Consider the following 14,755-nt stretch of genomic DNA (forward strand, 5'->3'; position numbering starts at 1 on the left):
AACTGGAGTAAATAATCCTTGGCTCTTTCCAGAAGATGCCTGGTTGGTGCAGTAAAGTGCCAGCCATCTAAAGTAAGGAAACACTCCGAATCCGAGGAGTCTTAGATGTGCTGCTTCCATGGTAATGCATTTGGTTAGCACCCTGGGGGCTGTGGTGAGACCGAAAGGCACGCTCTGAACTGATAATGACTGGCTCCCAGCCAGAAGCGTAGGCATCTTCGAGAGTGCCTGTTCATCTAGTCATAGTTCTGCAGAAGAGGCAGAAAGGGCTGAACCATGACCCTTCAGAATTTGGAATTCTTTACAAACTAGTTCAGATAACAGAGATCCAAAATGGGTCTCAGCTCCTCTGTTTTCTTTGGCAGTAAAAAGAACCTTGAGTAGATTCCAGATACTCTTTTGTCTGGGAGGACCTCATGGATGACTCTCTTGTCCAGCTGCCTTTGAATCTCTAGAGCTGCTAACTTCCTCTGACTGGGTGGAACACTGGGGACAGATTTTCTTTTCCTCTGGGGAACTTGTAAAAAGGGAATGAAATATCTTCTGGATATAATCCTTTGCACCTATAAATCTTCAGTGATGGCTATCCAGGCTTTTAGGTGCAAGGACAAGCAACCTCCTGACTGCCTCCAAAGAGGGGCAGTTGGGCAAACTTTCAGGAGTGCTGAAAGGCTCTGTCCGAGAAGGAATGTCGAGTCAACTGATTCTGTGGACCCCCTTTGCCATGTGGGTGATGTACTCTGTTGTAGCTATTGCATCCTCTGCTTCTGGGGGAAAAGTCTCCACATGACTCTTGGAAAGGACCTTGAGATTTTCGGAACCACAACTTTTTGCCACTGTGTTGATTCAGAGAAAAATGTCTCTGTGAGGTAGCAAAGCAGATTCTGACTGCAGACAAGGTTTTTCCATCTTCCTCACTGTGGAAAAGTGTCTATAACTTTTGGCCCAAACAAAGAAGATCCATAAAAATGAGCATTGATGAGTGACCCTTGAAGGTCTCCGCAAAAAATACAGGTGTATACACTTACCTTAAATGTAGATGTAGGAGTGCATTCACTGTTGCAGTCATCACATTTGGGTAAACCTCTGTTCATACTTTTACTTCAGTGGGGTGTTTTGGAGAGGTGTTGGAAGAAGCAGGGAGTTCCCTTGTGGGAACTGCTTGAAAGCTCGGCTGTCCCCGAGGTGTAGGATGAGAAGACTCAGATACAGGATCTGATGAGGGAACAGGAAACCGATCTTAAGGCTGAAGAGTCAAAACTGCTTTGGGGTAAGAGAAAACCCTCTCCATCACTTTGAAGGAGGAAGGACCAGGAGAAGCAGAGGACAATCTAACCAGAGCTAAGAATCTTGGTTCAGATGGACTCAGGCCCACTCCGACACTCCGCTCCAAGGGAGGAGTCAAGGCTGAGCTGTCCAACGCTGAAGCTCCAAGGGGAAGCGATAGATCTGAAAACTTTGGCGTCAAAGTCAACCCCTTACACCTGCCGCTTTGATTTAGAGACCTATTGTGCTCCGGGTGGTGGGGGGGGGGGATAGGAGTCGATTGGATCAGGGAATTCATCAGAGTGGATAATAGAAGTATCGTCGGATCCAATGGTTCAACTCTCAGATACCTCAGATCAGAGCCCTCCGAAGCTGGAATTAAGGTTTAAGGCTCACAGATCTGATGAAAGATGGAGACAGCAAGACCCCATCTGGATCTGTGTTCTGAGGAATTTTCGCATTGTTCTGTCCACCTCCACCTTAGAAAATGTTTGGGAAGAACTAACCGAGGAAGAAGTGGAAGGTGGCCTGGAAGATTTTTTTAGGGAGTATTCTGAAGAAAGGAGACCTCAACCTCAGGGATACCAGCTCCAGAGAAAAAACATGGACTACTGAGCTGAGGAGACTGGACAACAGTAGACACCAGATCCAAAGACCTAGTATCCAAACTCTTCAAATCTTTTTAGGAGGCTCAGATGTAAGTATTGACGTAGGACACTGTGCAGGGAAGAGTTTTCAGTGTTCCCTGGGCTCCTTTGATTTCTGAAGGGGTGGGGGGGCCCTGACCAAGAACTAGTGAAAGCAGCAGAAGCTGGAAGGAGGCCTTTAAAAATAAGCTTTTTACTCCATCACTAATGAACCTGGCATTAAATGCCAGACAAATGAAGCAGGAGGTGTCGAAGATCTAGATGACAGACTCACTCCCTGTGGGTATCAGGGTTGGGGATCTTATGCCCACAGGAAGTGCAGTTTTTGAAACCAGTAGGCTTTTCAGCCATACCACAAAGCAACGTGACAGAAGCCTACAAACAAGTTAGAAAAGAAAAATTTTATATAGTAAATTTATAAATTTTATATATATATTTTAGTTTTGTCGATTTCACTGCAAGTGAATTATCAATTTTACGAACCGTAAAAATGAAAATCCACTGCAGTGAACGACAAAAATGTCAAATGTGGAAGTGGTGAATGTTCGAATTCGACATAATTCGAACATTCACCACACTTCCCCAAATGGAAATACTGTGCGGTGCACAGTAAAGAATGTGTTTGCAGGGGGACAAGCCCCCCTGCACCCCCACACCCCCTGCTACTTATATATACACAAACTCAGAGATCGCACTATACTATAGTGAGGGAAAGGGTACATTTTCTGATCTCCACTATAGTGCGATCTGCATAAAAATGTAAAAATGCACAACAGCGAATGCTGTATGCATTCACTGTTGTACATTTCGACATTTTTGCATTTGATCTTCTGATTCTACCAAATGGGTCGATTTGGACTACTTTGAATCGCACAGAGTCCAATAGTCCATATACATATATATATATATATATATATATATATAAATATATATATGTATGTTGCTGTCTTTAGGCTTTTCCCGATTAGGGGGTCGCCACAGCGGAACTCCGGTCTGCTAATGATTGGCAGTAGATTTTCACGAATGCCGAGGTGCCAGCTCGACATTCAATCTTCAATGAAGGCACGCCCATTTACGCATGTCTTTTGAATGCCCACCCAACCGCAGGGAGGACATGCAGACTCCACACAGAAGGCACTACAAGCACTCTAGCCGAGAATCGAACGGGAGCACCTCTTGCTGTGAGGCAACAATGCTACCGCTGTGCCACCGCGGCTATATATATATATATATATATGTGTACATCTATATATCTATATATCTATCTATATATACATATATATATATACATATATATATATACATATATATATATATATATATATATATATATATATATATATATATCTATATATATCGAATACACACACATACATATAAAAAAAAAAAAAAAGATATAACAACTGGAAAAGGTTTATACCAACAATAGTATAACTAAAGAATACCTCAAAGTGAGGTAACAGAGGGAAAATCTACCAACAGCTGTAATGCAGATTACAAAAGAAAAATACCTTAAATTGGTTATCTAGAGAGTTTAGAAGATAGGTAAGGGACATATTAATAAGAATACCAAGGAAAAGAATATTTAAAGAGAAGAAATATAAGTTTTACACTCACTGAACCCACAATAAGCTTGAGAAATTGCAATCCCATCCAAACCTGAAGAGCCGCAAATGAGATCTAAGGTAATACAGTAGTCAAGGGGATTATGGGTAAGGGAGGAGCTCGAGAGTCAGATCTTAGAATCTAGAGAAAGTAGTTACTTATATCCACTTATATCCACTTATATCCACATCCCAAACAGACGCCAACCTGGTTAATAACAGGATACTCCTCCTTAACAGTGAACCTGCAAGTTATACTAAAATCTAGAGACCAATAACTTGCCTTTTGACAATGTATACACTATATACTGGAATTGATGCAGACAGAGTTTATAGTCATTCAGAAGAAAACTCAATCAGGGCACTAAAACAAAAGTCTTATGGAAGAAAGGACTGTTTGTTATTAAATAGAGTTATAATGGAGAATTGTAAAAAGGGGAATAATCTAAGTATGGCACGGATAAATTACAAAAAGCATTTTGACAATATCCCACATTCATGGATAAAGGAGAGCTTACAGATGCACAAGATGCACCCTATATTGATATTTACAGTAACCATGAAACAGTGGCAAACCACTTTACAGCTAATCTAAGATACAGGGCAAATAATAAATCCCAGGGATAAAAATAAAAAAAAATAGATATTCCAGGGTAACTGTCACAGCTGCTCTTGTTTCCTCCTTATAGCCTATTAAGCTGTCAATTTAGCAGATTATGTCATGGCTATAACTTGACTCCTAAAAAACAACAAAAATGAGTAAAGACTTATCTTCTTTTTGTGGATGGCTTAAAACTGTATAGTTCATCAGATAAGCTGAAAGCACAACTGCAAGTGGTTAGAACTTTCTCATATGATATAAGAATGTCATTTAGTCTTGATAAATGTGCAAAAGTAACATTTAAAACTGGAAAGCTGCAGCATGAAAAACATCAGTCTAGGACAGGAATGTGATATAAAGGGATTTGAGCAGGAGGGAATGTATAAACATTAGGGATGTGATGAAGGACTGGCAATAAAACATGAACAAATGCAAACAAAACTCAGTAAGGAATATTTTAGAAGACTAAAAATTAATACTGAAAACAGTCCTGACATCTAGAAACAAAGTCTAAGCTATAAACCAATTTGCTCTTCCTGTTCTAACTTACAGTTTTGGGGTGACTGACCGTCTCCTAAAGGTACTGGATCAGTTGGACAGGAAAACATTAAAAATGCTCCACTCTTATCACACGATATATAAAAATCAGTGTATGCCAAGTTTAAGTATTCCTTGTTCTGAAGGTGCATGGGTCTCTTCAAAATTGATTACATGTACACATCTGAAATCGTAGGACTGCATACATATCTGCTTAATTCACCACACCCAAACATAGTGAAAGTTATAAAGCACAAGGAGAACAAGTCTAGGATGACTTCCCTGCTTTGATTAGCAGAAGCATATTGGTGTCAAGCAGGAATAGAAATCAAATCACAAGTAGACAAAAAATCTGCCAGCAAATGAATGTGCCAAAGGAAAAAAAAAACATAAGGAGAAGGAGCAGATGAGAAGGCAAGAAATGTGGAAAAGGCAAAAATATAGTTGCAAGTACAAAAAACTCATGTCAATCAAGATCTGATGCAGGAATTGTTAAAGACAGGTGAATTTAAACCAAAAGATCAAAGGTTAACATTGCCAGCCCAGGACAGTGGACTACATCATCGATGGTTTACAAAGTCCATTAAACATGTGGGAGACATAGACAAATGTAAGTTCTGTAAAACAGAACTAGAAACAGTTGCATATCTTGCTGCTGGGTATGATACACTAATGGCAGAGGGCATGTATACTGAAAGGCATAACAATGTGATTGTGCAAACATTATTGAAGTAGCTGAGAAGCACTGGAAACATAAGCCACAAAGCACTACAAAGATGATGTTTATATTACATGGGAGCACTCATTACCAACAGTTCAAAAAAAAAAAGATGAGAGAAAAATCAGATACAGTAGTCCATGAAAAGAAGTCAAAACTAGCACCGATCATTGAAATTGGTATACCCAGTGATTACAGTGTCTCAGTGTCTTAAGTACAGAAACAAAGTCATAAAATACCAGGATTTGCAGTCAGAAACAATGGCAATGTGGAAGAAAGATACCCAGACAGTTCCAATAGTAATACAAGCAATGGGTCTCGTACAGAATTTACAGTTGTATTTAGATATGCTACTCCATATTAATTGCAGGAGTCAATTCTGGGCATACTGCAGGTGCTGGGAAGAGGACTTCTGGCTAACATAAAAGACTGAAACAATACTAATTTCACAAAACTTTAGTCATACTTTGACTTAGGATTGGGGTCCGTTGCCATCAAGGTATTAAAAACTCGAAAGACTCTGAGAAATTAAACCAGTATGTTTCTAATTCAGCTTTATGCATTCCTAACCTGAGCATAATACTGCAGCTGCTTCCTCTACCATATTAAATGTGCTGGTTATAGCTTTGCAGCAGTTCTAATCATTAGCCACAGAACTAAGGGGCACTAGTCTACAACAATCATACACAACGAACACCTCTCCAAAAGAATGTGAAACAGTTTATAACGGATTTAAACTAATTTTCATTCAGCAACTTAATGAACCTTATACGTACAACACTTGAAACTTCAGAATGATTCAATTTCTTACCCGGTACCATTGAGGTTTCTGCATCTCCTTGGTTTCCCTCTGGGTGGTGAGAATTAGACAAGCTCTCAGAGCAGAAACAGCCCCTTCTCGAATGGCCTGCTTTGGGTCCCACACAGCATAGAAAATGTTATCAAAGAATGGCTGTACTTGCTGGAAAAAGTACGTAGGTGCACTGACTGCCAACTCTCGCAGAACCAGAACCTGGAATCAGAATAACAGGTAGATTTTAAGGAATGCAAGCAGTACTCTGATAAAGTGTCTCCTAGTTTGTTGTGCCAAATGGAGATCAGCCTACCAATAAAACTGTAGGGCTCATACTGCAAAATTTCTAGTGAAGAATTGCACTGCTACTCAGGAGGCAAAAGTGGCCATAACTGCTACTTAAGCACATCAGGTTGTCCTAAATCTTTAGAAAGTTATGCTTCTTTACCAAAAAAAAAAAAAAAAAAATTAACAGTGAAAAAATGCAAGCTTCCATTGGTGGCATGCAGGGACAGAGCCCAGCCCTGACTTCAGCAAAGATGACCTGAGACTGAGTAGCATCTCGGGTACTTGACTCCAGAGACAGGAAGGATGGGCAAGATTATCTTGGGGGGGGAGGGGTGCCTATAGCAGCGATGTTTCCCAGTAGAGACCAAGGCAAGTCTACTCGGGTAGTAAAGGGGGTTGCCATGACACGGCTAGCATGGACAATGATGCTCATTCTGCAGAGTAAGTGCCTTCCTATTTAAAAAAAAATCCAAGCTTTCTTGCACCAAACTCTCACCTTTCAGTAATGGGGGAAGTGGCTGTCAGAGGTTGCAAACTGTGAGATCATTCTCTGTTTGGAGGAGGACCCACTTAAAATGTTACACAAGGATTCAACCACTCCCCTTGAACTGACAGAATGGAAGCAGGAAGGTGAAACCTGACCATCTAAGAAGATAAAGGCCATGACATCACTGCTCGCTGGAGAGATAACTCACTTGCTACATGAGTTGCTACTGGAACAAATGGGTTTGTGGAGGAGATTTCTAAGACATCATCAGTGAGCAAGAGTTGGTGGGTTCAAAACAGAACAATAAAAAAACAATAAAAAAAATAATAAGTGCAGATATAATGCATAGACACTACACCAGAACCCATCAGTCAAATTTATTTATTTTATTTTACATTTGTTGATCGGGAGAGTCCAACTGGATTACAAGTCCATTTTCAGTGGAGGTCCAGGGAGAAAAGCTCCAAGAGAACAATTTTTTTTTACAAAACATAGTTTTAAGGACAGACTTTTGACATACAATTTCCATAGAAGAGACTCTGACATACATATTAACTAACACATAGGATACATTCATTTTCTACAATATAATATTACATTTTAGAAGATATTCCTAAGTTTAGGATTCCTGTGATAGATTTACTATCAGAGTAAAAGCACAGAGATGTAGGATAAGGCTCCAAGAGAGCAGATGATGCTCGCTACGGTTGACAATGATAACAAATTGATTTACTATATATGTCTCTGCCTGGTTTTAGTTGAGAAGGATAACAAATTGATTTACAATAGATCTTCTCCTGGTTTTAGTTGCTTATGGAAAGCATAACATTGCTGGGGTAGTTTTCCCTAACTACTGGAGAGGTGGGATGAGCAGTAGACTAACAGTCCTAAGTGGGTACAGTACTAAGATTGGCTGGCTTAGCAGAGTTACTTAAGTTAGGTGAAATGTTCTAATGAGACTTTAGCCAGGGGGGATACAGGAGCACAGTCAATTATTCAAAAAGTGAGTTTAACAAGTTTCTTGAACTGTGATGGGAATTTGTTGTCAGATATGTGGGAAAGAAGGGAGTTCCAGGTTTTTGCTATACAGTGTCTGTAGACAGACTTACCAGCTTCATTGTTATATTTGGTTACTTTGAGGAGGTTTTGTGTGCTAGACCTCAAGGGCCTGGTGGTTGTATAGGGTTGTAAAAGATTTTGTAGGGCTGGGGTGTTTTCAGAGTTATGTATTATTTTGTGGGCTAGTGATAGCTGATTGAGTTGAAGTAGTAGTGGTAGTTCTAGCCAATTGAGTTTTTTTAGGCATTCACAGTGATATGTTCTGATGGGAGAGGTTGTAGCGAATTTGGCTATCTTATTATAACAACTATCAAGTTTGTTTACGTTGGATTTGCAGAGATTTGTAAGTACGGGGGAAGCATAAAGTAGGGTGGATAGTAGGTGAGTCCCCGCTATTGTAGCTTTGGAGTGGCCAGTGAGGAATTTTTTATTGCGATACAGTAGGCCAAGTTTCTATGTACTTTTTTTATGGTTATAGAAATATGAAGGTCAAATCTAAGGTGATTATCTATTTCAACCCCTAAGAGTTTGGTATGATTTGTGGGGGTGATTGTGGTCTTGTTAAAGGAGGAGATGAAGAAAGAATCAGTGGGAGGTGTGGCTCTGTGGGAGCTAAAGAGCACTAGCTTTGTCTTACTTGGGTTCAGAATGAGCCTTTGGTTTGTAATCCAAGTTTCTGCTAGGGAAAAGCATTCTTGTGTTAGGGAGTGAAAGATGTCAATTGATTTGGCTGCGCATATTATGGTAGTATCATATGCATATTGCACAATTGAGGCTTTAGGAATACTGTTTGGGAGCTGATTGGTGAAGAGGGTAAAAAGAAGTGGCCTCAGGATGGAGCCTTGGGGTACTCCTAGGGAGACTGGTAGGGAGGGGGAGAGTTGGTTTTGCCACATAACAGCTTGTTTCCTTCCCTCTAGGTAGTTTTTGAACCAGGAGATGGCAGGGGTTAGAGTTGCTAGTGAAAGAAGGAGTTTATTGTGGTTAACCATATCGAATGCTTTGGACAAGTCAAGGAAGGTGGCAGATACAAGGAGTCCGTTGTTTCTGCGAGTACTGACAGTGTTGGTGAATTCTGTTAGTGCGGTGGTGGTGCTATGGAAGGGTCAAAAGCCATGCTGTTGTGTTGCTATTAGATTATTTTCTAGGAGATGTTTCATTAGTTGCTTGTGTATTACCTTCTCTCAAATTTTAGATAAAGGGGGTAGTATGGCTATAGGGCGGTAGTTATTGAGTTCCAGGTAGGTTCCCCTTTTATGTAGAGGGATGATATGTGATATTTTCCATAGCTTGGGTACTCTACACTCAGAGATGGATCTGTTAATTAGGATGGAGACAGGATAGGATATGGCTTCTGCAGCCAGGTGGAGATATTCAGCAGGTAATTTATCTGTGGCTAGAGACGTTGGTTTGAGCTTGCGGAGTAGTTTTTCAATGGATTTGGTTGGTTCTGGGTGGAAGCTGAACTTGGGGCAATTGTTAGTTTGGGGTGGATTTGCAGGGGTGTGGATGTTGTCATAGGGTTGGTTGTTTGCAAGGGTCTGGATGGTTGTGCTGTGAAGTACTTATTAAATTGAGTGGGGATGTCTTCTTGGTTGTCACCTATTTTTGGGGTAGTTGTTTTTATCTGGTTGTAGAATAGAGTTAATTGCTGCCCAAAATTTTTGTGGGTTGTTCCTGTGCTTATCCTGTAACTTTTGGTAGTAAGATGTTCTGTCTGTTTTGGTGATTTATTTGGCAAATGCAATTATTCTGTGGATATAAGCAAAGCATTTAAAATGCTAATATTAAGACTACTTTAAATTTTTTTATATATTAACACAAAATATCTAAGCTGAAAATGTGTTTTAAGTAATCAGGAACCACCATGGTAAACATGTAAATAAACTGCAATGGACTTCTTTACTACTGACTAGTATTATATATTCACTGTTACACAAAACGTACAATGTTTAATCATGTCCTTTGCCATGCCAAACTGCGACCCTACACTGCTTTATCTTCCCACACTATCACTTAAAGCTGAGCAGTGGTAAAACTAAGCATTTTCAGAATGATTCCTCACCATGCTATTATCTCTTCCTTACATGTATACTGCTTAACAGTACAGTCTGGAAGTCATCTTACCACAATTGTTGATGTTTGAGTGCGGTCACTGCTCTAGTCATAAACAGGGCCATTGCAGAAGAAATGTTTTCATCTTGCTTTCTACATAAAAATATGCATTTTTTTATACGACTTATGATGTTACACTTTTTGACTAAAATGCTGAAACTACTTACATGCTCAAGTAAATATACTAAGGGAGAACAGTAGTTTAATAGAATTTTGCAGTTAAAAGGCAAGGACAGCCCAGGGTGTTAACTCACTTCTCAAGTGATTTATTCTATTCTTGGTTTTATTATTCAGGCTTTGTTTTGCAGCTTCATTACATGAATTCTGAGTTAAAGGAAGTAGAGAACTTTTCAGTAACAAAAAAAAATTAAAAAGTGAAAAGAGGTGAAAATGTGCCCATTCACATTCATGAGGCAGTAATTACACAGTTCTGATCTATATGGCCCTGTTTCCCTACTGTTAATGGTTCATCCTTAACAATAACTGGTTGTTTAAAATACTGAATATGTTCAAGGGAGTGGGATTCACTGATTCCATGAAAGTTTACGTGGCCTAACTGTAGGCAACGCATAGAAAAAGGAATTAAACAGATATCAATACTTTTACTAGTGATTATTTCCATGAAGGCTGTTTTAGTGATTTGTTCTCTGCATTTAAGGCATTTTAGAATTAACTGTTGCAGCATTTGTATTGTGAGGGGTATAGGATAATTTCAGTTTTCAGCAAAACAGGCAGAAGTAAACAGGTTCCCACTATAACCTGTTCAAAATGGAGTAATCACACAAAAACTGTGTACACTGCACTTCTGATGCTTAGTTACCTTGAAGACATACTTTGCATACCTTAGTCTTCACCACATTTAAATAAAACTCAAACTGAAAGCACCTACACAATGTAGAACATCTGTCTAGTATCTTCTTCTTCTTTTGGCTTTTCCCAGGGGTCGTCACAGCGGATCACCTGTCCGCTCCTGATTGGCTGTAGAGTTTTATGGTGTCGAGTTGTCAGCCCAGCATCCAACCTTCCACAGAAGGCACACACGTGCACACACTAGGGCCAATTTAGAGTGTCCAATCCACCTACAGCATATCTTTGGGATGTGGGAGGAAACTGGAGCACCCAGGGAAACCCATGTGACCACAGGGAGGACATGCAGACTCCGCACAGAAGGCACCCTAGCCGAGGATCGAACCTCTTGCTGTGAGGCAACAACGCTAACCCCTGTACCACTGTGGCTGCCCAATGGTCTAAAACTGTAAAAAATAAACTGCTAACGCAGATGGCTGGGAAGCAACATTCCTGAAAGGAATTTCCATTTCTTTTTTTTAAGTCTGAAACTGTAATAACTTATTTTCATTATGTATTGGTCATATTTGTAGGTGCACATAAGCATAAGTGATGTAATACATTTTATCCTTCTCCTTCCTCATTTATTTGGGCAGTTTTTGTAAACAAAAAGCTTTGCAAACGTTTTATTAAACCGCAGCCCAAATAAATTTAATGCAAAACTCAGTGATATCACAACAGGGTTACCGTGAGGTACATCCATAGACTTTAACAGAAGCGTACCTGCAGATGAATGATAGTGCACCCATCAAAGTCTATGAAAGCAATTCATGCTTCCCCTACACTGATGCCACCATGATTAAAGTTTATATCTTGTCCTTGGTGACACAATCATATGTGAAGTGGTATTTTCAAAAAGTATTTCCTCTCACAAACTGCATCTGCAAAAATTCCCCATCCACCTATAACCCCTTTTTCCCATTTTCACATATGGGACTGTGGTGTCACTTCAACCATGATAATCATCTAGAACCAAAGTTTATACCACCAATAGTGAAAAAATGCAGTGCAATACTGTGTGCACCATGTACTACTGTGGACAGGTAATAAAAATAATATTACAAACACATTTTAAATTCCCTTGAAATAATGCTGCTAGTAGACAGAGAATGTAAAGCTGAGCAGGCTTCACCCTGGAACTGGTTAGACAAGTCTGAACTCCAGGGTATGGTTGGGAAATCCTATCACTTAGAACAAAACATCCAAGAGTACATGTTGCCCATCTATCAGCATATAAATGAAAAGACCGGCAGGAAGGGTCCCAAGGAACACCAAACACAAAATGTTGAATGAAAGCAAGCTTTAATACTGAATAAATCCAATAAAATCTATGTATAAATCCAGTAAAATCGATGTGAGCACTTTCGTTAAAACAAAGTTAAGTACAAACTTGCAATGTTAAAGATTGTACTGCATTTAATTTTTCTGTGTATTTGTTTCATTGAATATTGTATCTGTGTCTCTCTGTAGTTATTTCTTTTTCTATTTAATTGTTTCATAGAATACTGTGGTCTCTCTCCGTCTCTGCAGTTAGTGGGGGATATTGTGTTTCACTTCACTGATATTCAGTGTTAAACTCTTAGCCTAGAGGGTTTCTCTGTATTTATAAGTGTCAGTCACAAATCTTTGAATTTATTACTGCTCAATATCAGAGTTGTTTGGCTTCTGCAATTTGAAGGGGTATTTGATTTCCCAAAGGGTATTATTAGCACTTCTTACCATTCAGTTTGAGGTCATGGCTCTGACAACAATCATTAGTCTGCATCAATCTTTTCTATAGGATATCAACATCGTTTGGGGAGTCAATGAGTGCCCCCAACTTGCAGTCATCAGCAAACTTGGTCAGCCAAAGGCCATTTACATTTGCCTTGACATCAGAGGAGTATATCCTAAACAAGAGGGGGCCCAGTACTGAGTCCTACGGTACTCCACTGGTGACTGGCCTCTTCCTGATGTGAATTCCCCCACGTGTCCTATCTGTGAGTTTCAAGGAATAGATGTCAGTAGGCAGCTGTTTTCAAGTAGCAGATCCTAATCCAGAGAAGGCTCTCTCACCTACAGCAAGTTTAAATGCAAGGAGTACCAGAGACAGGCCACTTCTGAATTCATAAGGGCTGTCTTGTAAAGGTAGTTTAACTCTTAGAGAGGGACAGTGACCATGATTTAGAACCTTGTAAATAAGAGTACTCAGAAAAACATGTGGTCCTTTGAAACACTGAAAACCATTTCTATTTTATTATGCATCTGGGGGTTTACTAAAAGAATGAATCTGCAGATTTTACTCTCAGCAGTCTGTACACTCTGTGAGTATTGTGGGCTGAATGCATAATGGGAAAAGGAAGGCTGTATTCCAATTTGGGTGCTAAAATTTTTGTGGCAATGGCCCAGTGAGCAGTGGATGAGGGGATGTGATTAATGTTTTAACACAGTTTTAATTGAGCAAGGGCTTTAATAGAGACAAAATTTGTACTGTGGAGTAACGCAAGACAAATACAGTCAAACATAATGCCTAGGTACCTCTGTTCAGTGACACTGTATATCATGTTCCCATAAAGATCTGTCAAGATCTACTAGTGAGGTGTGCTTCCAAGAGCTTTTGAAAGAGTAAATTTGCTGGCTTTTCATATTTTGTCTGGTAGAGTATTCCATGCTATAGGAGCAGTTTTATGGAATGCTCTGTCATAGGTTCATAGGGTAATACTAGGCTATCTGCTTTGAAAGGCCATTTTAAGCCTAGCTAATAACCTGATGTCAGAAGCAAACCCTGCACCTTGTGTCTATGAGGTAAAGACCTTAACTATTATGCCAAATCCACTTTCCAACTTTCTGCTGCTGGCATGATATATGGGGGTGTTTATAGCTGTATGGTGTCCTGACTTCAAAAGCTATACTGGGTACTTCTGAGTAGTACATTTTTCTTCTCAAAGGAGGGCAGTGGCTTTTATTTAATGGCTTGTATTTTACAGTATTTAGAAAAATGTGCTCTTGCCTCAACTTGTTATCATGTTTCCTCACATGATAAATGGATGCACCTGAGCTATATGAAGAGTAGCAAACATTTTGTTGGGAATTTAGATTAATGTAGACCTCACTTGAGATGTGGAACGAGGACATTTTTGGCTACAGATTCTCGAGCTTTAGTAGTTAAGCAGGTGGGTGATTCTATAGCATACTTCTAATTGCTTTAGAACTTTGTCAACCTGTTGTTCGACACATCTGCCCTAAGATGAGTTGGTAGCCAACATAACCCAAAGACATCTCTGTAGTTCAGATGAGGGAATGAATATTATTTCTTCCTTAATGTTTAAAAGCTAAGCTTATGACATTCTTCTGAGTTCCTAATATGGCAGAAGACTTTTGGATATTAACAGGTTATTAGAAGTCAGACAATTCTATATCAGGGCAACATCCCTGTATCTGTTTGTTTAATGTTTGCAGGAAAAAATAAATATCTGTATATATTCTGCAGTTGATATTTATGATACTGAAAGGCAGAGGGAATAGCAAGTGCCTCATCAATAAGCTCTGGGGACTCCTTTTACTGTATATTACATCTCTCAAACAACACTGTTAATGTATGTTCCAAAAGATCTGTTGTTCAGATAGTTTTGGAACCAGTAAAGTACTACTAGAGTGATGCCAATTTTGTTCATCTGTTGATGTAGTAGCTGCAGACCCACAGCATCCAAGGCACATTTAAGACCCAGTGAAATGGCATGAAATGGTCTTAATTTATCTGAAAGATCAACTTACCACTAGCATGTAAGAGATTTAGAAATAATCTCTCAGCATAA

General features: G+C 39.5%; 1 protein-coding gene across 2 annotated transcripts in view; it reads right to left on the reverse strand.

The window, feature by feature from the left end:
• Positions 1-14,755, reverse strand: part of MTOR (mechanistic target of rapamycin kinase) — a 4,577,509-nt gene that overhangs the window by 4,291,274 nt on the left and 271,480 nt on the right. For both annotated transcript variants that reach the window (XM_044063218.1, XM_044063219.1), the window contains exon 5: positions 6,185-6,385. In XM_044063218.1, the coding sequence (XP_043919153.1) occupies positions 6,185-6,385 (201 nt within the window). The remainder of the gene's footprint in view (positions 1-6,184; positions 6,386-14,755) is intronic.

Source organism: Protopterus annectens, chromosome 2.part1, assembly GCF_019279795.1.
Source record: "Protopterus annectens isolate FY-2018-M chromosome 2.part1, PAN1.0, whole genome shotgun sequence".
Classification (NCBI taxonomy): domain Eukaryota; kingdom Metazoa; phylum Chordata; order Ceratodontiformes; family Protopteridae; genus Protopterus; species Protopterus annectens.